The 25,601-nt window shown below is 38.7% G+C and overlaps 2 protein-coding genes across 6 annotated transcripts in view; one reads left to right on the forward strand and one right to left on the reverse strand.

The window, feature by feature from the left end:
• CNOT9 (CCR4-NOT transcription complex subunit 9) overlaps positions 1 to 8,396 on the reverse strand; it is a 30,359-nt gene extending 21,963 nt beyond the window's left edge. The window contains exon 1 of one of the 2 annotated variants that reach the window (XM_028092204.2): positions 7,991 to 8,395. In XM_028092204.2, the coding sequence (XP_027948005.1) occupies positions 7,991 to 8,014 (24 nt within the window). In that variant the 5' untranslated portion in view covers positions 8,015 to 8,395. Of the gene's footprint in view, positions 1 to 7,990 lie in introns of both variants that reach the window. The other variant, XM_028092205.2, reaches the window with a different exon arrangement.
• A 239-nt stretch (positions 8,397 to 8,635) lies between these two features.
• USP37 (ubiquitin specific peptidase 37) overlaps positions 8,636 to 25,601 on the forward strand; it is a 79,048-nt gene continuing 62,082 nt past the window's right edge. For 3 of the 4 annotated variants that reach the window (XM_028092236.1, XM_028092238.2, XM_028092237.1), the window contains exons 1-5: positions 8,636 to 8,794; positions 13,490 to 13,630; positions 18,888 to 19,111; positions 22,551 to 22,722; positions 24,442 to 24,542. In XM_028092236.1, coding sequence (XP_027948037.1) covers positions 18,956 to 19,111; positions 22,551 to 22,722; positions 24,442 to 24,542 — 429 coding nt within the window. In that variant the 5' untranslated portion in view covers positions 8,636 to 8,794; positions 13,490 to 13,630; positions 18,888 to 18,955. The remainder of the gene's footprint in view (positions 8,795 to 13,489; positions 13,631 to 18,887; positions 19,112 to 22,550; positions 22,723 to 24,441; positions 24,543 to 25,601) is intronic. The other variant, XM_088021557.1, reaches the window with a different exon arrangement.

Here is a 25,601-nt window from a genome sequence, read left to right on the forward strand (position 1 = left end):
TTTAGCTTTGGGTTTCCTGCCCAGTCTCCTGGACGACCCACAATCCAGTAACTAAAGGGGCCTCAGAGACACTCCTCCAGGAATATAGTACCTATCCTGATTAGTCATTACTCATTCAACTCTCCCTGAAGTTCTGTCGCCCTAATACCACCATCAGTAAGCTCTATTGCCCCCACTAGAGCCAGCCTGTAACTTGTATCTGGAATCCCTATCCTCACGTTGCCCTGGGGAGACCCAGATGAACAACAAAAGGATGGACTTGTAGCCACCAGTCTAGCATATCATGGCTTCTGGACACTAGGCCCCACCCCCACACAGTCCATTTCCAGAGCTGGCCTGACTCCAGGAAAGAGATGGTGCCCCTGCAGTGATGTTAACACCCTGGAGGGCCAATGCCTGGTGACAACTTGGGTACCTAAGGTCACGGGCACCTGCTGCCAGCAATATTCCAACTTTTGAGGCTACTTATGGAGCTGCAGCCTCCACAGGGCTTTGGTTCTAAGAGAACTAGGGGCTCTGTAGCCATTCTAGCAATGGGAAGGCAGTGAGGGCAATTTGTTTCCAGGAAATACTTGGGATAAGGACCCTCCTTCACATCATCCCTGGTGAATTTTGCTCCCAACTTAATAGCAGGACTTACTTTAAACACACTGAATACCTGTTTGTTACGGGATAAATACAATTACTTCTGAAAATAAAAATGGGAGCTAACACGTATAGTGTTTACTCTGTCAGGCACTGTCCTAAATAAATACTTGTCACCACCCTCATTTTATAGAGGAACAGAGAAGTTATTTAACACTTAAGTGCCAAAGCCAAAATTTGAACCCAGGTAGCCTGGCAACAAAGTCTACTCTCTTAACTGCTTTGCTAAGGCTGCTGCTCACCTCCCAGAAAGATTAGGTCTGATCTAAAGATAACTTTCAAAAAACAAAAACAAAAAAACTATTTCCTGTGACCTAGACAAGAGACAGGGAACATGTAAACATCATAGACAAAAATTAAATGTTACTGCTGTGAGTTCAGCAGAATCTGAAAACAATCAGTACCATGAATGTGAAGAGAAATTTTTGACTTAACTGAGATTACAAAGTACATGATAATCATTTAAATGAGGAAATCAGTGAGATAGTCTGACATAATTCCCTATGTCAAATCATGGTTCACATGTGAATAATCTAGCTAGTGATAGCCACTAACGCACACTAACACACACAGCCCACCCCCACATACATAAACAGGTAATTTTATAACACATGCAGAAGTTCAGTTATTTTGGAGAATAAAAGGGAAAATATTTTTATATTTTCAGTTACATATTGATTTATGTACAGAGGACTTCTGAACGTGGGTTTGAACTGCACAAGTCCACTCATGCGGATTTTTTCGCTACAGTACAGTACTCTAAAAGTATATTTTCTCTTCCTTATGACTTATTTTCTTCTCTCTACTTTATTATAAGAATATAGTATATAGGGAGCTGGGTGGCTCAGATGGTTGGGCGTCTGCCTTCGCCTCGGGTCATGATCCCAGAGTCCTGGGATCAAGTCCCGTGTCGGGCTCCCTGCTCCTTGGGAGCCTGCTTCTCCCTCTGTCTGTCTCTCTCTCTCTCTCTCTCTCTCTGTCTCTCATGAATAAATAAATTAAAAAAATCTTTAAAAAAGAATAGAGTATATAACATTTATAACCTACAAAATATGTGTTGATCAACTGTTATCAGTAAAGCTAGTAGTCAAGAGTAGGCTTTAGGAGGTAAGTTTTAGGGGAGTCAAAACTTACATGCAGATTTTTGACTGTGTGGGGGGGTGGGGTCAGCACCCCTAACCCGTTACCACCTTGTTTAAGGGTCATCTGTATTAATACTAACAAACAACTGATAAAATACTTTGGACATTATCCTTGAATAAATTTCCCAAGCATAACTCCAGCATCTCACTAGATCTTGATGGTAATAAAACCCCCAAATGTATCTTACTCTCTTTCTAAATCCCAAGGATCATTTAGGTATACCTTTCCTAAAAATATAAGAAACAGAACTGTACTGTACACTTTATTTATTTACGTAGGTATGTATTTTTGAGAGAGAAAGCATGTCTACCCAAGCAGGGCAGAGGGAGTTTGTTTGTTTGTTTATGATTTTATTTATTTGACAGAGAGAGCGAGAGAACACAAGCAGGGGGAACAGTAGAGGGAGAGAGAGAAGCAGGCTCCCCGCCAAGCAGGGAGCCTGATGTGGGGCTTGATCCCAGGACCCTGAGATCATGACCTGAGCCGAAGGCAGACGCTTAACCATCTGAGCCACCCAGGCGCCCCAGTTTTATTTATTTTTAAATATTTTATTTATTTATTTGAGAGAGAGAGAGAGCACGAGCAGGGGGAAGAGGGAGAAGCAGGCTCCCCATTGAGCCAGAAGCCCCACACGGGGCTTGATCCCAAGACCCTGGCATCATGACTTGAGCCAAAGACAGATGCTTAACCGAATGAGCCACCCAGGCGCCCTGAAGGAGAGAATCTTAAGCAGGCTCCATACACAGCACGGAGCCCAATGTTGGGTTTGATCTCACAACCCTATCATGACCTCAGCCGAAACCAAGAGTCAGACACTTAACTGACTGAGCCACCCAGGCACCCCGGTACGCTTTTTAAAACATGGTTTCATTTAATGGTCAGAACAACCCGGTTATTATCCTCATTTTACAACTGATGAAACTATGAGTAAACCATAGCAGGTTTCCTCCTCCTCCCATTCTCTATTTAAAGATCACCTCTAAAGATTCCTAATTCAATTGCTACAATTCTTTTAATTTATAATTTACTAATACATTTCTGAGACTGTGGCTGATAGGGAACTCCATCTAGTAGCATATACTGTTCAGTGGCTGATAAGCAATTCACCTACGACTTCTCTATTGGAGACTACTTTAACACATTAAAAATAATAGCAGGATACTACCACAAGAACAGGGGTTAACACTTCTTAATCACATGAAATCTATGGATCTCTTCCTCAGAAAAATATACAAGCACAAATGGTTTTGCACATAATTTCTTTTCCACAGAATTTACACATAATTTCAAAGAATTCACAGACCCTATGAAACCCATCCATGGATCCAGAATTAAAAACCTGTTTATTAAGCTAAAGAACAGGAAAGACCTCGATTCACATGTAACTATACAAAAGTACAATAAGTGGAACATACCCTGGATTGGGAGCCAGAAATGGCTTTAAAACACAGTTTTGCCATTTCTATAATTGTGTGACCTAGCATAAGTCATTTACTTTTCCAAACCTCAATTTTATCATTGGTAAAATGAGGGAACTATGATTACCAAAGTCTCAGGCGGCTCTAAAATCTTGGAAATTATCCTATTTAGCCCTTAGTTGTAACTGAGAAACTAACCTAAGAGCTCTTTTAAAAAGTTAATTATATCGAGGTTAATTTGCATAAAGTTTTAAGTATACCCATTTTACATGTATATTTCAATTTTGAGAAATCTATACACCTGAGTAACCACCACCACAACCAAGAGATAGATCTCTTCCACCATCCCTAAAAGTTCTCTAGTAAACCCCACACCCAGCCCTCCACAACCATGGATAGGCATTCTGCCACTATAGATTAGGTTTGCATTCTTGTATCAATGTACCAATCACTGTGGATTACTTCCCTTTATTCTCAAAATTCCAAGAGGAAACAGGTTCAGGGAGGTTTAAAAGACTCAAATTCACACTGTGAGTGCATGGCAGAATTAGATTCAAACTGCAGTCTACTTCTTTCTAGAATCAGTGAGCCCTACATGGTCTATAGGACTGAATTCACAATGATCCTTCCAAGTTGAAGAAATTATTTTTTAAGAACTCAATACAGAACTCTAAGTTTAATATTCTAATACAGCTCATTAATAGCTGGACTTGGATAAACAATGGGTTCAATTACATACCAAAAACCAGAAAGTCATTTATGAGAAGTTTGACTTGGGCTATTAGTTGTCATCCTCAACACTTATTTCCAAGATTAACCTCCTTAAAGTTAGTGGTCCTTTTCTTGTAACAGATATGTTTAAAAAATGTTTATATTATCAAAATTTAGGAGGGACTCACTCTCCTGTTTTCTGTTTAATGGTTTGGATATGATAAATGTATTTCAAATAACTTTTTTTTTTTAAGATTTTATTTCTTTCTCAGAGAGAGACAGAGGCAGGCAGAGGGAGAAACAGGCTCCCCGCTCAGCAAGGAGCCCGATGTGGGACTCGATCCCAGGACCCTGGGATCATGACCTGAGCCGAAGGGAGACGCTTAACCGACTGAGCCACCCAAGCGTCCCTCAAATAACTTTTTTCTTTCAACAAAGCTTAACAGAGGCAAGACATGTGCCCAAGTCAGTCATTAATGGTTAACTCTAAATGTCACAAACACAGGGTACTGACAGTTGGTCTTCCACCTCTGAACGATCTTGACTCCATGTGAAAAGGAGAAAGATATTTAGAACTTAAAAAAAAAAAAGACCCACGTTATCCATAAATGGGAACAAAATATGACACACACCCCCATCAAGTAAATTAAAAAATTGATGTTGATGGCTTTTTTTAAACAGAAAATAACCAAATCTCTCAATACAACTTTATATTCAAGGGTGAAAATACCTGTTGGTTTTCCTACCCATAAATATGTGACAGCAGATACAGAAAGAATGGCATAAGATTGAAAGGGAAATTATTTTCCTAAGTCTGGAGATGACTCAACATGTGGCTTTGGTGTCTACATAATGATGATAATCCAAGAAAACACACTTTCTAAATAATGCCAAAGGGAAGTATTAAATTAGCTTAATTATCCTCATATCTTTGTAAGGGCCAGAATATTCTTCAAAATATCTTTTTTTTAAAAATGGAAGTGAACAAGAGATTAGGCAATTTGCTTAAAGTTTCAAAAGAAGATATGGGAGGAGACAGTGTTTAAATCAGATCCCTCATGGGCGCCTAGGTGGCTCAGTTGATTGAGCATCTGCCTTCGGCTCAGGTCATGATCTCGGGGTCCTAGGATTGAGCCCCACGTCGGGCTCCCTGCTCAGCGGGGAGTTTGCTTCTCCCCCTCTCTCCCCTTCTGCCCTTCTCCCTGCTTGCACTCTCTCACATAAATAAAATCTTTTAAAAAAAAAAAAATAAATCCGATCCCTCAGAGTGAGAAATTATATTTTATGGTAGCAATAATGACAATGTTAAAAAGTATGCTATAAAGTATGACAAGAGTCTACTATATTCTGCATTTCTAGCCTAATAAACTACTACTCAAGAGTCAAAATTTAAGATACTTCCCAAATTCTCAGTTCTTCCCTCTAGTGAATAAAATCCTACATTCACGTGATCATATCCTCCTTTGATAGTACTATCTCCCTAGCTGATGATGTATCTGTTATTTTAAAGAGATAAATAAAAGTACACACAAGTATAAAACTCATCATCATTAAGCAAAAAAAAAAAACTTCTCAAGTGGCTTAGATTACTGCAGGCACTGTTGCATGTTACCAGGGACTCTTCTCAGTTTCCAGTAATATAGACCATGACTGTCCCCTTACCAGATCAGAGTAATACAGGCAGTTTAGTCTAATAGAATGCATGAAGGATTGGGAAAGAGGTGGCTCAACTTTTCTATGCTTCAGTTTCCTCAGTGACCAAATAGTCTAGCGAATGAGTGATACAAAGGAACTTTTCAGAGCTTCTGTGGGAGCCCAATAGCATTAACAGATGAAAATGTATCTAAAAGCTTAAATTTTAAATCAGTGTAAAGCACTGCAAATGTAATTGAAGAAAGAAGTATTGAATATTTATCATAAGTAATGAACCACAGCTTTAATGGCTGTTCAAAAGACGCATTAGGTTGGGGCACCTGGGTGGTTCAGTTGGTTAAGCATCTAACTCTTGATTTTGGCCTAGGTCATGATCTCAGGGTTGTGGGATTGAGCCATGGGTCGGGCTCTGCACTCAGCAGGGAGTGTGCTTGAAATTCTCTCTCTCTCTCTCTCTCTCTGCCCCTCGGGAACAAGTGAAAATAAAAGGAGCTGAATAGGTATAGAGTTTAGAGAGTAACAAGGAAAAGAGCAGTTTGGTATCAAAGTCTGGAGAAGACACAATCAGATTTTGGGAACTGGACAAGCCAAACTTAGAAGAATCCCTTATGTAACCTGCCTCTCCCCTATCAGCAGCAACCTAATCTTTCTTTTTTTCCCCAAAGATTTTTATTTATTTGTCACAGAGAGAGAGCACGCGTGCACACACAAGCAGGGGGAGCGGCAGGCAGAGGGAGAAGCAGGCTCCTTGCTGAGCATGGAGCCCGATGCAGGACTCGATCCCAGATCATGACCTGAGCCGAAGGCAGATGCTTAACCAACTGAGCCACCCAGGTATCCCTCAGCAACCTCATCTTCTGATTTGCTTCTTCCCAAATTACATGTATAGTTTGGGAGAAGAAACAAAAAAGCTGGGTAAACTGCAATTACCTAATTGAAAGATGTAAAGGTATACACTCTGAGTACTTACAAACACTTAGAAACATGGTGACAGGCGGTAGAGATGCCACTGGCCCTGGAAATGACAATGTATTCTACAGTCCAATCTTATTCAGCACACTTTTTCACTTTTTATATTTAAAGTAAAAGCATTTTTTTTGGTCCTCTATTTAGGTCATTTTGCCTGAGAATGCAATGTCAGTATACCACCCTGTCTTCAGTCACTTCATCTTGGCGGAACAGAAAAAGTGCGATTGGTTTTCAGAAGAGTGTGCTCAAATCATGATTTCATTTTCCCATTATGGCTATGTGTTCTCAGTAGTCACCTCCCTCATCTATACTTTTTCATCCAGCAAAGTATTTGAGCCCTTACTTTGTGCCAGGAACTGTCTGGGCACTTGGGGTAACCATGTAAACAGGACCCAAAGGATCTCCATCCTTGCCCTTAAGAGGTAGAAAGTCAACAAACAAGTAAATACAAAAATGACAAAATTGAGATCAGCGCTGAGAAAGATATTTTTAACAGAGAAAAGTTGGGGGTTACAGAACTTCTTTAAATAGGGTGGTCAGAGAAGGTTACTCTAGGAAGATTTAGGCAGAGACCCCAGGGAAGAGGAGCCAGTTACACCCACATGTTGTGCGTGTATGTGCGTGTGCAGTTGGGGGTACGGTATGTGGTAAGAAGAGCATCCCAGGAATAGAGATCAGAAAGTCCAAGTGGAGCGGAAAAGCGCAGGTATTAGGGATAGACAGGCGGCCCGTATGGCTGGAGCTTACGCTAGACCGCAAACGTCGGTAAGGACCCTATGGTACAGGGAACGCCTTACAGGCCACAGCAAGGAGTCTGGATTTTATCTAAATGCAACGGAAGCCAAAAAATTACTTCAGATAGGTGAATTACACGATCCGTTTTGTTTTTTTTTTTAAGATCTCATTTTAGAGATGTGGGGGAAAGGTTTTAAGCGCAGAGAACCGTAATCAGACGTAATAATTATTCACTTCTCCCGGTCTCAAATTTTCCACCTGTAAAGCAAGTGGTGTGAGTTAGAAGCCATTTCCTTCCCGCTGCGAAGTGCCGGGGCAGTGAGTTCTGAGAGCAAGGGCCGTGTCAGACTGACCACGGAATTCCCCCTCACCGCCGCCGACGCCCAGCACGCAACCGGCACCCTGAAACTGTTGGTCAACGCAAATGAATCAATGAATGGCCTGCCCCGACCGCGAGGGAGGCGCTCCGGCGCGGGACCAGGCCCCGGGGCCGGAAAAGAACGAGATACGCGGCGTAGGAGGCCGCGAGAGCTGACCGGAGAGGAAAGTGGGGGCCGGCTCCACCACAGTCAAGGCGCGATGAGGAGGAGGCCGGGACCTCGCAGATTGAGGGCAGGAGGAGCTGGACTCCGGGCCCGACGTGGGGTTCCTGGGACAGCAGGCCGAAACGCAGAGCTAAGGAGGGGGTCTGGGCCCAGGCTGGAACGCCCACTCACCGCAGCCGTAGCCAGGCTGTGCATGTTGGGAGCGGCCGCCGCTCTTCTCCCAGTGCCGGACGCGTCGGACCAGCGTCCCCGTTTCAGTGACTCTGCCGCCAAAGATGAACAGCCGCGGCAGCCGCCATCCGCCTCCGGCTTGCTCCGCCCCCTTCGCAGGCCTATGACCTTTCACCTCTGACCCCGCCCACACACCTCTTCCCGCCTCCTAGTTCTCGGTGGAGTTAATAGTCCCAGAGTATGTCCTTTGCCCCTTAAGATTCTGGGCCAGAAGGACGTCCGCCACCTACTAGTCCCCGCATCCTCTGTCTTCGAGCAGGTATTCCCCAGAGAGGGGCGTGAACTCTGACTCTCCTCCAGAGGCCAGTGAAGGGCGGGAAAAGCCAAGTGGTCTCGGAGGACCAGTAGTGCGCATGCCCGACTGGGCTGTGTAGGAGGGAAAGGATGGGAGGGCCACAAAGCGCGAAGTGGAGAGTGCGCATGCGTACTACTTCACGGCGGGGGCGGGGCTGTCTCGGCCAGACTTCGCTCTGTGCTGGGGCGGGACGAAGGCTCAGGAGGGGCGGAGTTTGCAGGCCTGCGCGCACGCGCCTCGTCTGGTCGCGTCGAGTGTGCGTGCGTGCGTGCGTGTTTGCGTGTGGTCACAGTTCCCGCCATCAGCCGCTCTCCCTGAGTAGGGGGAGTGAGCGGCCCCTCTCCTTCGTCCCCGGTGCCCCTTTCCTTCCTTACCCCCGGCTCCTCCCCCTGCGCGCGGACTCTGTGCTTCCGGCAGGCCAGTGCAGGGCTCCGGAACCGAAGGCACAGGTAAGGCGCGCCCGGCGGCGAGCTTCTTAAATGAGCCGTTTTCCCCGGGTCCCCCTCCCCCCCCGCCCCTTGCGGTCCGCCCACTCGGTGTTCACTCTTCTGGAGTTCGCCCCGTTGCTGCTCAGCTCACCCCCACCCCTTCGATGCCCCCAGGGCCTCACAGGTACTCCTCTTGGGTTTTCTCCCAGGCTTTCCCACTCCTTTGACCTGGTCTTACTGTCACGCTCTTGCTCCGCAACCCAAACCTGGCCCCTTTTCGCTGGGGGCTGTCGTCGTCCGCCACTTGCCCCTTAGCAAGGCCTGCTGTCTCTTCAGGTGACTTCCGTTGCCGCACACCCATCAGGCCTTGGACATTCACTCTTGACCATTCTTCATCTTCCCTCTCCTAACCATTTCTCACTAAAACGCATGAATTGTATATTTGTCGTGCATTTGGTTGCTCCCCATCTTCTAGCTATCAGATCAGGTTGTCAGGTTTACCTATTTTAGGTCATGATCCTTGAAAGGGAATGATCATTGATGACAAAATCCTGTGTTCTGGAGAATTGGCCTGTAGTGGTTTTGTAGTAATCGTTTTCAAAATTTCGGCTCTATTTAAATGCCTTTAGTGGGGTAGGCAGTATCTGACAAGTCTCTAACTGGAAAAGATGCCTAAGACAGACTGTCAAGGAAGCAGTTGGATATACTGGGTTGGAGCTCAGAGGAGAATTCTGGGCAGGCTGTATAAACTAGTGTATATATGTCATCTGCCATGTTGATAGTAACTGAAGCTATGCATGTGGATGAAATTGCCTAATGAGAGTGTAGTGCTAGAAAAAAACCGACCCAGGATGGAGCACGGAGGGATTCTTGGTGTTTAATAACTGTATAGAGGAGGGCAAGTCTTCTGTAAAAGAGATGAAAGAATTAATCAATAGTGTTGAATTCTGTTGAAAGGTAAAGTTGAATGAGGACTGTAAAGCCTGGTGACATCAAAGTAATCGATGATCCCAGTGAGAGATGTTTGATGGAGTGAAATGGAATATCTGGGTTCAGTGCTAGGGTCTTGTTCACCTTTTACTCTTTTGCCCTAAGCTTTAAATTCCACCTGTATATTGAAGACTTAAGAATTTTAATTTCCATCCTTTTCCCTTTATTTTCAGCTCAAGATCTAAATAACCAGTTGTCTGCTTAACATCTCCACTTGATTTTTTTCTTAGGAATTTCAAATATAATACATCTAAAACCAAAGTCTTAATTTTTCTTTCTGTATACCAAATTCTTTGTTCTTCAGTATCTCTTTCATTAAGTGGCATATTCATTTATTTATCCACTTACATAAGCTAGAAACTTGAAATCCATTCTTGACCTCTCCTTTATCCCATGTATTTTTAAGTTCTATTTATTCTATATCCAATACAGTTGATCCTTGAATAGCTGAAGGGTTAGGGGCACAGACCCCTTACAGTTGAAAATCCATATATAACTTCTGACTCTTCTCAAATCTAACTACTAATAGCCTACTGTTGGCTGGAATACTAATAGCATAAATAGTTACTTAATACGTAATCTGTGCTATGTGTATTTTACGCTGTATTCTTAGAATTAAGTAAGTTAGACAAAAGAAGTGTTAAGAAAATAAGAAAAAATACATTTACGGTACTGTATTTATTGAAAAAAATCATGTATATGTAATTCCATGCATTTCAAATCCATGTTGTTCAAGGGTCATCTGTACGTCTGAATGTATTTCTGTACATCTTCAGTATCACTTTTTGAGTTCAAGCCACAATCTTCGTTCACCCGGACTTAATGTCACTGGTCCCTATATTCTCATCTGTAAAATGGGAATAATAATCACCTTATTTGATTGTTATGAGGATTAAATGGCACATGGCACACAGTAAATAGCCAGTGGGCTTAATTGTTATTGTAATTGTTATAAGCGGAATCACTTCAGTATTTTCTTGTCTGCCCTATTTTCTTTCATTCTTCTTCTTTTACTCTCCTCCCCAAACCCAAATAAACTATATCACTTCTTCATTCAACAGTAACATGTTATTTCTCTGCTTAAAACTCTTCAGTGGTGGGGCACCTGGGCGGCTCAGTCGTTAAGCGGCTGCCTTCTGCTCAGGTCCTGATCCCAGGGTCCTGGGATCAGTCTCCCTGCTCAGCAGGGAGTCTGCTTCTCTCTCTCCCACTCACCCTGCTTGTGTTCCCTCTCTTGCTGTCTCTCGCTGTCAAATAAATAAATCTAAAAAAAAAAAAACTTCAGTGGATTTCCCATCACTAAACTAACGTGCATTACATTTAGGGTAAAATTCAAAATACTTACTGTGGTCTACAGGATTCTACATAACTTGATTCTTACTGGCTTCACTAGCTTCATCTTGTTCCAGCCTCCTCTTGCTCACTAAACTCTAGCTACACTGCTTTTCATTTCCTTAGTCACACCAAGTTATTTTCCAGCTACAGGGCCTTTGCACTTGCTGATTGTTCCAGCATGACCATCCCCAATTAACTCATTCTTTAATATTAGCTTAACCTTTGCCTCTGCCCTCTACCCCCACATCTTAGATACTCTATTATAATGTCTTGTCATGCCCTGTACTTTATATTTATATCATTTTTTAGAACTTGTAATTATATATTGTGTGATTATTTAAAGCCTGTCTCCTATTAGAATATATGCTAGTAACTATTTCATTTTTATTTCTCAAGAATTTGTTAAGTGAATAAGTAAACTGGAGCTTGTTTTAGGAACCATCATGTCTTTTGGAAGCACTAGTTTAAATCTTGTCATCTGATGACAAGCACCTTTTCACTCTTCAGACAAAGGACACAAAAGAAAAACCCAAGAGTTTTCTGGCTATGGATGATTTTACTCATTCTTAGGTCATAAAAATCATTCAGATTTTAGACTCTGAATTGAAGATAAACTTTATCTAGGTCGATTTCTCCTTTTTAGTCATATACTAATTTTATCTCTGTGCATTTGTTTTATGGATCTTTTTAGGAAAGAAAGCTCTTAGAAATCAGAGCAGTGGTTTATATATTTTAACAACAGGTTAAACTATGAGCATAGTGAGGATGAGGATTTCAAAAACAAAGTAAAATTCCACATTTAAGTTATTGGTGGATGTGGAAAATATTAAAATTTAATAATTTGTGTATATAGAACAGAATTTGTGTTGAAAAATAGGAAATAAATATAGGAAGTGTATGAGTGCCAAACACAGGCATTTGGATTTATTTTATGTGTAGTGGTCTGTTAAAAATTTTGGGAGAATGTTTCAGTTAAGCAGGATGAAAACATTCTAGAGATATGCTCTACAGCATGGTACCTATAGTTAACAATATCATATTGTACATTTAAGGTTTTGTTAAGAGGATAGATCTCATATCAAGTATTTTTACCATAGTAAAATAAAATTTAAAAAAAAATGGGGATGAATTGGCTTCAGTAACAAGTATTTAGCACTTACTAAGTGCTTGTATTTTGTTGTAGTACAAAAGAAATAAGGTTCCTGCCCCGCCCTTCACTTAGGAGAAGGTTAAGGAGACAGGTAGTGCACGCTTCACTTGGTAAGAGAGAGAGTAGTTCTTTAGAAAGGGTATGGTAGGGTACAGGATTCATTGGATAGAATCATCCTGAGAGAATGGAGACTGGAAAGTGATTGTTGCTGCAAGTCATTGATGAGGATGCAATGTGGTAGTGGTTAAAAACGTGGGTTCTGGTGTTAGACTTAGTTTTGTCTCTTAATGAGTCTGTAACCATGGATAAATTAACTTAATCTTTCTAAGCCTCAGTTTCCTCATCTGTAAAACAAAGATAATAATCCCTGTCTTATAAGATTATTGGGAAAATTAAATGAAATAATGCATGCATGGTACTTAGCACTATGCTTAGTAAATAATTGCATAATAAACATTAGGTGGGAGTGATGGCAAAATGAGTTTCTGAATCAGGGTAGCAGCTATGAAGAGGCTGGGTTTTAGATGAATGAGAATGAGGGTAAAGCTGATGCTAAATTTTCTTTGCCTGAATGATGGTGGAAGAAAAATGTAGACAAGTCTGGGAGCCTCCAATAACAAGGGCATGGACTATATCATCTTCATGTTGGTATTCTTTCCACAGTGCTATCAAATTAAAGTAGCTAAGTCATTTTTTTACTAAGTGAACAAATGAGTTTAAAGTTGATATTATAGCATTCAAGAGGGCAGTGAAAGATGTTTGGTTAGAACTTCAGGGAAAACTGAGGCTTAGCCTAAATTTGAGAAACAAAACCCATGAAGAAAAGTAAAAACAAAATTTACCTTTTGAAATTTGTATCAACACATCATGGAAATGGTATCTTAAGACTTAAGACATCATTATGTAACAATGTTTATAAAGTCAACAAAGAATATACTCTTTTTCACTGTCTTCTTAGTTTCAAAATGTAGCAGGGATAAATACACCAAGAACACAAAGGATAAGGTACAGGCCTGAAATCCCTCATTTTGCACAGCAGATATATCCCTAAAGTTTATTGATTGTGTGTATATGTGTGTATCTTAAGCATTATATTTTAAATGTTTTCAGTAAGGTAGTTTGTAGTTTTTAAATAATCAAAAAGTTCATCTTTGTTGTATAAACAATTGCTTTCTTTTTTTGGTTTGTTTTAATTTTGTAAATTGGATTCTTTTAAAAAGGCACACTTATATTTTCTTTAGCTGAGTTGATGGCTTCCGGAGAACTGGCATAGCTGCAAAATATGAGTAGTTCCCCAAGAAGAGTGCATTGCCTTTGGCACAAGGATCAGAATAAAGGTGAATTGTTATTACATAGGGTTTTTCAGTAAAAGTCACTGAAAAGTAAGTAATGTTTCTATTTTGGATGTATGTTTCCAAGAGTATGCAAATTGGCTAGAATTAACAGTTTTCTATCTTCTATTTTGTAGTAATGGTTTCATTTTAGCATGCTTGCTTTACCACAAAACACCCCCTAGATAAGGATGTTTTCAGAGCAATACCTAAAATACGTGCATTTAAATAACTGTATAGGGTACAGAAACATATTTGTCAGTATTATTGATTGTGCTTTCATAGAATGCTCAAAGTTGAACGGTAATTTTAATAATTGTGAAAAAAGGTAAAGAGGAATCTCTTTGGACCTACTTAAAGAATAATTTGATTTTGTTATACTTTGTCTTAATAATGTTGCTTTAATAGGGAATTAACATTATAGAGTTCAAATAAACCTCACTGTCCTAGGTTCATAGAAAGTTTAACTGTTAGCACTGGATCATGCTACATACTGAAAAACAAAATTAGTTTTTTTTCTCTTAACGGAATAGGGCAAACCTTGATAGTATAATGAATGTACAAAAGTAGATATAGTTAATTCATTTAGTGCAAGAGCCGGGAATGGACTAAATTAAGGGATTAAGAAAAAGTTTTGTTGGCTCTACAAATTTTATGTCCCGTACCTTTTAGGGTTTTTTTTTTTTTCCTTAGAGGAAAGAAAGATTGCTAGTAGAAATGGTTAAGGAAGTGTTCAGTATCTGAAGTAAAATTTCATACACTTAAAACTTAGCATCAAGGGGCACCTGGGTGGCTCAGTTGGTTAAGCAACTGCCTTTGGCTGGGGTCATGATCTCAGGGTCCTGGAATCGAGCCCCACATTGGGCTCCCTGCTCGGCGGGAAGCCTGCTTCTCCCTTTCCCACTCCCCCTGCTTGTGTTCCCTCTCTCACTGTCTCTATGTCAAATAAATAAATAAAATCTTTAAAAAAACCCAAAAAGTTAGCATCAAAATGTTTGAGAATTTGGGGTGCCTGGGTGGCTCAGATGGTTAAGCGTCTGCCTTCGGCTCAGGTCATGATCCCAGGGCCCTGGGATCAAGCCCCACATTGGGCTCCCTGCACGGTGGGGAGTCCAGTTCTCCCTCTCCCTTTATTGTTCCCCCTGCTTGTGCTCTCTGTCAAATAAATAAATAAAATCTTTAAAAAAAAAATGTTTGAGAATTGTACAGAGAAATTGTATATAGAAACAGAAGTAACCAGGGATGCTTGGGTGGCTCAGTTGGTTAAGCATCTGCCTTTGGCTCAGGTCATGATCCCGTGGTCCTGGGATCAAGTCCCCCATCAGGCTCTTTGCTCAGCAGGGAGCCTGCTTCTCGCTCTGCCTGCTCTGCCTGCCACTCCCCCTGCTTGTGCTTTCTCGCTCTAATAAAATAAATAAGTAAAAATAAAACAGAAGTAAACAATAAAATTTTTTATTTTTTTTTAAGATTTTATTTGAGAGAGTGAGAGAGAGAGAGAAGGAGCAGGGGGAGGGGCAGAGGAAGAGGGAGAAGCAAACTCCCCGCTGAGCAGGGAGCCAGACGTGGAGCTCAGTCCTGGGACTCTTGGATCATGACCCGAGCTGAAGGCAGATGCTTAACCTTCTGAGCCACCCAGGTGCCCTAAAATTTATTTCTCATGTGCTTTAGTGAACTTCGAATTCTTCACCTCCAGTTTTGTTAAATAATGTAATTTTTAAAGATATGTTTTGTTAGAGGAATTTAAGGTGACGTTAATTACTTTTGGTCTGTAAAGAAAACACTAAGATAACGGAGTTTTGTATTCTCTCTTAATTTGGTACCCTGACCCATAATGACATATAAGGAAAGGTGAGGGAATTTGGTAGAACTCTTAAAGTGGAGTTTCACTGAGCAATGAATAATATAAATCCCAGTTTAAGCAAGTTTACTAATGTTTTTGTTTTAATGCATTCTGTAACTGCATATTCTTGTTCTTCCACAAATGATTTTTCTCATTGAATTTTTTTTAAGAGATTTTATTTATTTATTTGACAGAGCAAGCACAAGCAGGGGGAGCAGCAGAGGTAGAGGGAGAAGCAGGCTCCCTGCTGAGCAGGAAGCTGGATGTGGGGCTCTGTCCCAGGACTCTGGGATCATGACCTGAGCTGAAGGCAGATGCTTAACCGTCTGAGCCATGCAGGCACCCCTCTCATTGAATTTTGATAAGATATGAGGACAACTTTGCATTTAGTAGAGAAATTCAGATGCACATAGAAAAGACTTAGATGCAGTGTTCAAAAGATGAGTTATATGTAGTACAGTGTATAGTGATACTTTTATAAAGAGCTTAGTAAATATAATCCTATATTTAAGAAGGATTTATGGTTTCATTATCTGCTGTTGTATATTTTAACAGCAAATTGAATAGAATTGATAGTGCTGATTTCATTATCCTTGAATAATAAGTTTGTTTCTTGTGTGTCAGACGCTATCATAATGGGGACTCAGAGTTTAAAGAACATATTCCCTGTCTTCAAATAGCAAAGTGTAGATAGAGTCAAAGAAGTAAACAGTTTATGATACATTGTTATACTAGAAGTAAGACAGGGTAAGCAGGAGAATACAGAAGCTTGAAACAGTCTCAGTGTGGTAATGGGGTGAGAGAAAAAGTGAAAGGTAGCTAGGAAAGCCTTCTTAAAGAAGATAACATCTCAGCTGAGCCTTGATTTTATAGCCAAGAGAAGAAATCAAGGGGGGTTTTGGGGGATGGGGAGAGTCCATACAAATTCTCCAGAGATGAACCACAGTGCATGCAAAGGTATAGTGGCATGAGAACATAAGGCTTTTGGGGGGAAATTATTTAGTTCAGATGACTGGATTTAGAGGGCTTGCTGGGGATAAAGAAGTAATTAGGGTCTGGATCATGAAAGGTGTTTATGTCATGTTAATTAGTCTAGATTTTATTGTGAGGGCGGTGGGTAGCTATTGAATGATATTAAGGAGGAGAATGATGTGATTTGATCTACAGTTCATTATGATAAAGATGTCGGAAAGGTGTATGGAGGTAGAATTGACAGGACTCTACCATGATCTTCCATTTCCAATCCAATACCAGTAATTGTCAAGAGAAATCAAAGATAATTCTTATGTTTCTGGATGGACAACTGGGGTAGGAGAGGGGTCACATATTCTTGGCAGTGTTGAGAGCAAAGTGGAAAAAAGTCTAAGGACACATCTAGACAATGAAGCACCAAATTATTAATTGCAAAAAAAGTATACAAACACATTGCTGGTCCAAAATTCTGTAGTTACTAGTTTGAGCAGTGCCATGTTAACAGGTCTATAAACAGTAGTGGACTCTGTTACTTTAATGGATTCATATCCCTAGTAAATTATCCTATCTAAATCTGGCCAAAGTAGGCATTCAAAAAATTTGATAAGATGAGTGAATAGTAATGGAGGACTTAAAATGCATAACACCTTTTAACTATTCAAAGTGTTTTCACATCTCTTTTTAAATTTTATTCCCAGTTATTTGATATACAGTACCTAGAGGCCTCAAACTAGAGGGCCCCAGGCTGTATCCTGCCTATAGGTGGGTTTTGTTTGATTTGTAGCTTTTAAAAATAAATTTGAATTCATTGCCCAAAATTTAAAATGGGCAGTTTTACATAAATATTTGGAACTCATTTTCTTGAAAAGGTCAATGATCTGGCAATAACTGGGTTAACTAATTCTACATGGTAAAATTAGTTAGATTTCAGTGGTAGTTTTCATAGCTTGCCTGCTTAAGTCATGTCACCTGCCTGGCCCCAATAGGCAGTTGAGTTCAACCCCTATTAACAGCTTATTTATCGGAGGTCTTTGGAGAAAGGTGTTGCAGGCAAGGAATAAATTCAGAAAGTAGACACTAATTTCATTCATATTAAAGCTTTTGTCTGTTGGGTGCCTAATGTGTGCTATTTCACTTAGTTATGCAATACTATGGCATTTGCTATTCCTGTTTACGTTTGAGAAAACTAATAGTTAGAAAGGGAAATTATAAATTAGGGACAGCTGGTTCCTAATAGGTCTCCTGTGTTTTTCTTTTGTATACTACTTTTTTTAAGCTTTTCTAGTTGTTTAGGCAGAGGCAAAGTATGATTTTTAATTTCTTAAATTATAAGCAAGAGTCTGTATTGGCAATGTTTTTTTATTTTTTTCAAAGATTTTACTTATTTATTTGAAGAGGGGGAAAAGCAGGCTGTCCACTGAGCAGGGAGCCCCATGACGATGTAGGGGCTCAATCCCAGGTCCCTGACATCACGACCTGAGCCAAAGGCAGATGTGCAACTGACTGAGCCACCCAGGCACCCCTGTATTAGCACTGTTTTTAGAGATTTGAAAAAAGTATAAATAAAATGTTTTAATAATTTTAGAGGATTGTGCGTATGTTTATATATATGGGTATAATACATAACACTAACATTCTTTGCTATAATTGTATTTACTTGCTGATATTTGGTAAGCTAGTTTGAAGGTTTTAGATATTGTTATTGATATAAGTAATTTTTAAGTATTTAGAAGTTCATTCAGAAATTTGAATGTTTGTCAGAAATAAAATTGCTAAAAATTCTTTCCACTTTATGGTAGTATTAAGCATCAGTGCTAGGTTGGTTCTTAGGAAGAGAGGTTTTTTCTGTTAGTTTTGCCTAAAGAATAAATTACTTTCTCAGTATAATTCTGGAAGTTAAATTAATTTGATTATTCTTAACGATTTTTTTTATTCATTTAGTGTCTTCAGTACATGTGGATATGCTTATACTACTGACTGGGAGAAGGAGTTGTTTTGTGATAGGATTTGATATTTGGGGAAGAACTCCATTCAAAAATGGAGTCAGCTGACTGAAAATATTTTTTAACTTACATTTGAAATTCAGGACCCTTTAGCATTCATGAAGGAAGATAAAAGCTGGTTATACTGCTGTGGGCAATCACTTTAACAATGGAATCTTTAGTATTCCTGATTGACATGCCTTTAGTGGCAGCAATCGGTTATTGGTGCAAAATTGAAAATTTAGGCACTAATAGGGCATAGATCCTGGACATATGGCAAAGAAGGGAAAATGTAGAGAAGAAATAAAGGTGGGTAGATTTAGTCACTGACATTCGGTGACATTTAGTTGTCTTTCTTGTGCCTATCAGCTAATCAAGGCCTTTGAGGTTGGTTAATAAAAAGTGTATTGAAATAGAGAAAAGGACATAACATGGTTTATTAAATGCTCTGTCAAACTCTTAATCACTCTTATCTTAGGAAATTGTGACTTACTATTTTATTTTTCTTCCATAGAATCTGTCAGGTGAAGGTGTATTTTTGCTTTTTAATTTGGCTAGAAGCAATTTATTTTTAAAGAAAGTATGTCTCCTCTGAAGATACACGGTCCTATCAGAATTCGAAGTATGCAGACTGGAATTACAAAATGGAAAGAAGGGTCCTTTGAAATTGTGGAAAAAGAGAATAAAGTCAGCCTGGTAGTTCACTACAACACTGGAGGAATTCCAAGGATATTTCAGGTATTACCATAGTTTGATGTGGAATAGATCTTGAAATCACAGCCTTTAGTGAATACCTTCCCTGTACCATAGTAAGTATAATGGTTGCCCTCCTCCTAGATTAACATTTCTTCTTATTTCCAGGACACTAATAGTTTTGTGTGCATATTTTATGAATTATTCAACACTGTCATTGATGGTGTATAATAAAGAGCAGGAAGTAGTCACCATTATTGAAAAGAAAACTAGGAGGAAGCTGAGAAGAACTGAGTTTGGATACTTTTCTATCAAGCTATTTTAAAAACCACATTAGGATAACTTTTTAGTTATTCCCCTTTTTTCTTTAGTATATATAATAGATTCATCACTGTGTAGTATTAGCTTTTAATAACACTTAGTAGAGTCTTCTAAAACCTAATGCCTCCTTCCTAAATAATCCTGCAAAGGTTGTGGTATGGGCCATTCAAGGATGATTATTCAAGGTCATCCTTACTGCTGTTTTCTTCTAATTGTAAACTTTTGAAGAATTTCATCATTTTACCACTGCAAAAAATAGTTAATTTTGTTTTTACTTCTATACTCTTTATTCTTTGCAGCTAAGAGCTGCTTATCTTGATACGATTTGAATTTAAGAAAGCAATATATTTTTCTGCACTTTAAAATTCTGTATTTGTTAATTAGATAATACAAAAGTATAATATTCTAAACTGAAGTACTCTCTTGAATAACAGTTTATGAAATTTTATGCTTGAGAACCCTAGAGCTGGGGTAAAAATTCCATTTCTGTTTGCTTTTGAACTATGAAAATAAATTGCTTATAATTTTGTGTATCAAAGATACTCTTAAATAGATTGGAGGTGTAGATTGGAGGTGGTGACATGGGTAATGGAAACAATAGTAGTTTCTGCCACATACATGTATCTACTAATTGCTCATCTCAATGAAAGAAAGATTCCTTTTCAAATAGAGATTTGGTTTCTCAGTCCTCAGCCCAAATTAGCAGTCGGTAAATATTTAAATATTTAAGAAAACATAGTTCTTTAGGAGTATGAGGATTCTGCCTGTGATTCCAGCCTCATTGCAGTTCTAGATCAGTTCCTGTTCAGCATTTATTTTGCTAACCACCTACAGATTACTGTGGTGGATACTGTACCAAGGCTTAATAATACAGAGCTGAATGAGATGCTTTTCTTCTTACTTAAGCGTAATCAGAAGCATTTTCAGATGTAAAAATATTTCAGAGACATTGAAGTAACGCAAAGAAGAGAGTGGTTTGTGTCCTGAGCATTTAGAGGATAAATAGGAGTTTGCCAAACAGTGGAGGTAGGGTAGAGGTGATTTCTGTCCATGGACATACACATGCAAGCGTGAATCAACCCTCAGGGAACCAGAAAAATTATTTAAAAATAAACGGGCAGTAGGGAGTGTGTGGCAGAAGTAGAGGCTGAAGAGCTAGATATGAACCAGATCTTGAAGTATCTTATTTGTCATACTAAGAGGAGCTTAGATTCTAAGGAGTCAAGAATCTCAAGTTCAGATTCATTTAGGGGCTAGGCAGATGACTTTATTTCAAGAGATAGTGGAAGAATAAGGACATATAGGAGGAGGTTGTGGGAATTTAGATGAAGAATAAAAGTCCTAATCAAAGGATAGGACAGTAGGAAGAAACAGGAGGAAAGAATAGATTTGAAGAGATTTCAAGATGACTTGACTCATTAGATTTAGGGGGGTGAGAAAGAAAAGACTTGGGAGATTCCCAAGTTTCTGAGTGGATGGCAGTGCCTTTCATGTCTTGGTAGGGAGCAGAGGGAAAGAATTGGGGTGGGAGGATTAAGAGAAATTAGTTGTTTGAGGTGTCAGGCATTCAGATGTTGGTATCTAATAGGCATTAGGTAAACAGGACTGGAACTCCAACAGAGAGGTCTGGACTTGGAGGAAAGATGGAAGGCCTCACCGTATGGTGGTTAATAAAATTATGGGTTTGATAGGATTTTCAGTTGTTGAAGACCTCAGGTTCAAGATTATTCTCTCATCTTGTTTATGAACAAGCTTTTCCCCTTATGTATTTAACTTTCATTTTTAAAAAGTGGTATACTGACTGAAATAGTGGTTTTATGTGATCTCTTTTCTTTTGCATATTAAGCTCCTTGTTTAAATATTTTGGAGTTAAACCCTCTGAAACTATTGTGTTTTACAGAATTTTTACTCAAGGACATGAATTTAAGACCTGCTTTGAATAGATAGATAGATAGATAGATAGATAGATAGATATACACACACACACGTATAATTTAAAACTTGAATATAAATTAAGTCTGATAAAATTATATTTGCATTCCTATTTAAAATATTTAAACTAGAATTGACAGATCAATTCTAGTTTAAAAAATATAAAATGGTATTCTTTCTTAATGTTATTCAAAGGGTATGTCTTCAGCAAAAGGCAGCTTTTGAAACCTTTGTATATGCCTGCTGAGGGAGCACATTAGAGAATAAAGATGCCTAATTGGCAAGAATTATTTAGGTAGTAAACTGTAAGATTTCAGTTTGGTCTTGGAAAAATTTCAGCCAAGAGAAAATAAAAGTTATCACTTCATGATACATACCCAGAATCTGGAAGAGTATAAGACAAATTATTGAACCAGTTCTAGGGAATGGAAGAAGTAAGCTAAAAGAGTTTCCAGAGTGCTCATGATCTTCATGACTGTATGAAAGTTAAATGAGCCTGCTTAGACAGTTAAAAAAAGAAAGATGGGGGTGCCTGCTGGCTTAGTGGGTAGAGCATCAGACTCTTGATCTCAAGGCTGTAAGAACCCCATATTGGGAGTAGGGATTACTTAAAAATAAGAGTCTTTAAAAAAGTGTGTGTGTGTGTGTGTGTGTATACATATACATATATACATATATATATAAAGAAAAGGATGCTTTCTTATATTGATAAAGGTTTATTTTGATTTGTTTTTGAGAGGTGGAATTCTTTTCCGGAATATAGTTTGGATTAATAAATCCTTTGAAATTACAGCTACCTGAACCAATTGCCAGATAGTTTACAGGTTTAAAAAAGGGGGGCGGGGGAGAAAAAGAAAGCCTCTAGCACAATATGGCTTTCTAAACTAGTGCTAGTGTAACCATCTAGGCTCTGTAAATTGTTAACTCACTAGTTTTTATAGCTTTATAACTATACCTGAAAATATGCAATTCCCTACCATAAAATCAATAGTGCTAGGGTTACTTTGTAAAATAATTTTTAATAGTAGGTGTTTGCTTTTCCTAAAAGTAAAATCTTTGATTTAAGTGTATCAAGAAATGGGAACTCTTTTTGGTTGGGGGGAAAAACCCTAAATTAATACAGGAAAGACTAAGAAATGTAATTTAGAAAGTATAAAGTATAACTTACTTTATGATACTTTGTTATCATACATTTTTAACAGAAACATAATTTTCCTTTTGTATTAATTAGTTAAGTCATAACATTAAAAATGTGGTGCTTCGACCCAGTGGAGCGAAACAAAGCCGCCTAATGTTAACTCTACAGGATAACAGCTTCTTATCTATTGACAAAGTACCAAGTAAGGATGCAGAGGAAATGAGGTTGTTTCTAGATGCAGTCCATCAAAACAGACTTCATGCAGGTGAGCACTAATCTTCCCAGGGTTTGCCATTAACAGTTATAAAAGAATATTACTAGATAGTAGTAGATCCATATCACTGATGAATATTGATAGAAAAATCCCCAACAAAATACTGGCAGTGAATTCAACAGTACATTAAAAGGATTATATACCGGGGCACCTGCATGGCTCAGTCAGTTAAGCATCCCACTGTTGATTTTGGCTCAAGTCATGATCTCAGAGTCATGGGATTGAGGCCCCCCCCGCCCCATCAGGCTCGGTATTCAGCATGAGTCTGCTTGTTCCTCTGCCCTCCCCCCATCGCATGCACACTCTCTCTCTCAAATAAATAAAATCTTAAAAAAAGGATTATATACTATGACCAAGTGGGATTTATTTCTGGAATGCAAGGATGGTTCAACATATGAAAAATCAATGTGATGCACCAAATGAGAGAATGAAGGACAAAAGCCATGTTATCCTCTTCATACAGAAAAAGCATTTGATAAAATTCAAAACACTTTCACGATAAAAACACTCAACAAACTAGGAATAGAGGGAAACTACCTTAAAATGCCGTATATGAAAAGCCCACAGCTATACTCAACAATGAAAAGTGGAAAGATTTTCCTTTAAGATAAGGAACAAGGCAAGGATGCCCTCTCCTCCTATCCAACATAATACTAGAAGTCCTAGCCAGGGCACTTGGGCAAGAAATAGAAATGAAATTCATCTAATTTAGAAAGGAAGAAGTAGGGGCGCCTGGTTGGCTCAGTCTGGAAAGCATGTGACCCTTGATCTTTGGGTCATGAGTTCAAGCCCCACATTGGGCGTAGAAGGGGAGGTAGTAAAATTATCTCTGTTCTCTGATGATATGATTCTATATGTAGAAAACCCTAAAGTTTCCACAAAAGAATATGGCTAGCAGAGAAGGAGGATTTAAATTATAATTGGAAAGAATCATATTGTTATATAAGTCTTAGATATTTGTCTTTCTCTGTATGAGACTTATTCCGTGGTTTTACTCTTGCTACGAAGACAGCAAGTACTGTAGAAAATCATATACAGTATTATCAGATTCCCCTGCCCCTTCTTAATACCCTTTCATTTAAAATGTTTTGATTTTTTAAAATGTTTTAATAGACCTTAAGAAATAATCTAGTGCTTAAAATGAGTTTTCCACTATTACTGTTACTCTCCAGCTCTATTAACATCGAAACTTTATTACTAATATTTTAGAGTTGACAGACTTTTAATTGAGCTTTTTAACTTAAATGTAATAAAAATATTAGAAAATGAAGATGTAGCAGGGCTACTTTGTATTATTATCTGATACACTATTTTCCTTGTAAAATTTTAAAAAATTATAGTTGTTTGCTATTTAATACCAACTCAGGTGTTACATGTTTTCTTGGTATCCATTGTCAGCGTTCATGCCATAGACACACACTGACTTTTCTGTAGTGTTAATTACCAGATATTTATATAGGAGAATTTCTAGCATTTTCATTTTGCATTTAAAATTTTATTTTTCTGTTACATTTTCCCAAATTTGTGCATGTTATTTCATTTTTTGCTTGAGACTGTAGCTCCGAATTTTAATTACTATTTAGATCAGGTATACTTTTTAGAAAGTATGCTTCTTTTTTATGCTTCTATTTTTTTCAGTATTCTATAACGATGATTACGTCTCTTAATTAAAGTAAATGACTTGGAGTTTATTTATTTTCCCCCCACCAGCCATGAAACCTTCTCAGGGGTCTGGTAGTTTTGGAGCTATTCTGGGCAGCAGGACTTCACAGAAGGAAACCAACAGGCAGCTTTCTTACTCAGACAATCAGGTATGTTCATTTGAATCTTTCTAGCTTTTAAGCAAAGTTATAATCAACTATTATGAAAATCTTTTCAAAATTTATCACATACTAACCCTTCTTACGTGTAGTTTTACTAAACACATAACTTGTGCTTTATGTCTCATGGTCATCATTATGAACCACAGTAAAGTGTAGTTTTTAAAGGCATAATTTTGGAGTTGGATGTGGGTTTGAGATTTGGTGCTGCTACTTAGTTGTTATGGGTCATTGAAGAAGTTCCTTAAGTATCCTGAGCCTTACTCAGGATTGTAAAATTGAAGCAGCAGTAATATTTTAAGGATTGCTGTGAGATAATGCATGTAAAAGTGCTTATTAGCCTACAATACCATATACTAACAATGCTATAAATATTTGCTACTATTATTTCTGTGATGCCCTTTAGGTCTGTTGTGCATTATGAACATATGATACCAGACTGTTTTGTTGAGGTCTTCTGTTTGCTTTTTAAATAGTTTCTCTCTCATAAATATTCAGACAGCCATGAGACTTGCTTCGTACTATTACAAGTTAGCAGTCCTATGTCTCTGAAAATTTATTCTGTGAAGAGAAACCAGGCATAAAGTAAGAAGAACTTGGAAACTATTCTCTAAGTAAATTGATGAGTTCTACTGGCTGTGCAGAGAGGTGATTACTTAGTCCATTTGCTGTGCAGTGAATAAGATTTTATTTTTGTTAGTTTTTTTAATAGGTTCTGAGGCTTTTTTTTTTTACATTTTAATTGAGGCATAATTGACATGCTCTAAATTGCACATATTTGAAGTATACAATTTGATATGTTTTGACTTATATGTATACATGTAAAATTATCACCATAATCAACCAAGTGAACATAACCATAACCCTTAAAAGTTTCCTCGTTCCTCTTTGTAATCCTTCCTTCCTGCCTTCTCTCTGGTCCCTATTCCTAAACCACAACTGGTTTGCTTTCTGTCACTATAGATTAGTTTGCACTTTCTAGAGTTTCATGTAAATGGAATCAGTGTGTAATTTTTTTTTGTCTAGCTTTTTCACTCATTGTAATTATTT

Source organism: Eumetopias jubatus, unplaced genomic scaffold, assembly GCF_037043125.1.
Source record: "Eumetopias jubatus isolate StellerSeaLion01/CBP00866 unplaced genomic scaffold, mEumJub1_p1.0 scaffold_3, whole genome shotgun sequence".
Classification (NCBI taxonomy): Eukaryota; Metazoa; Chordata; class Mammalia; order Carnivora; family Otariidae; genus Eumetopias; species Eumetopias jubatus.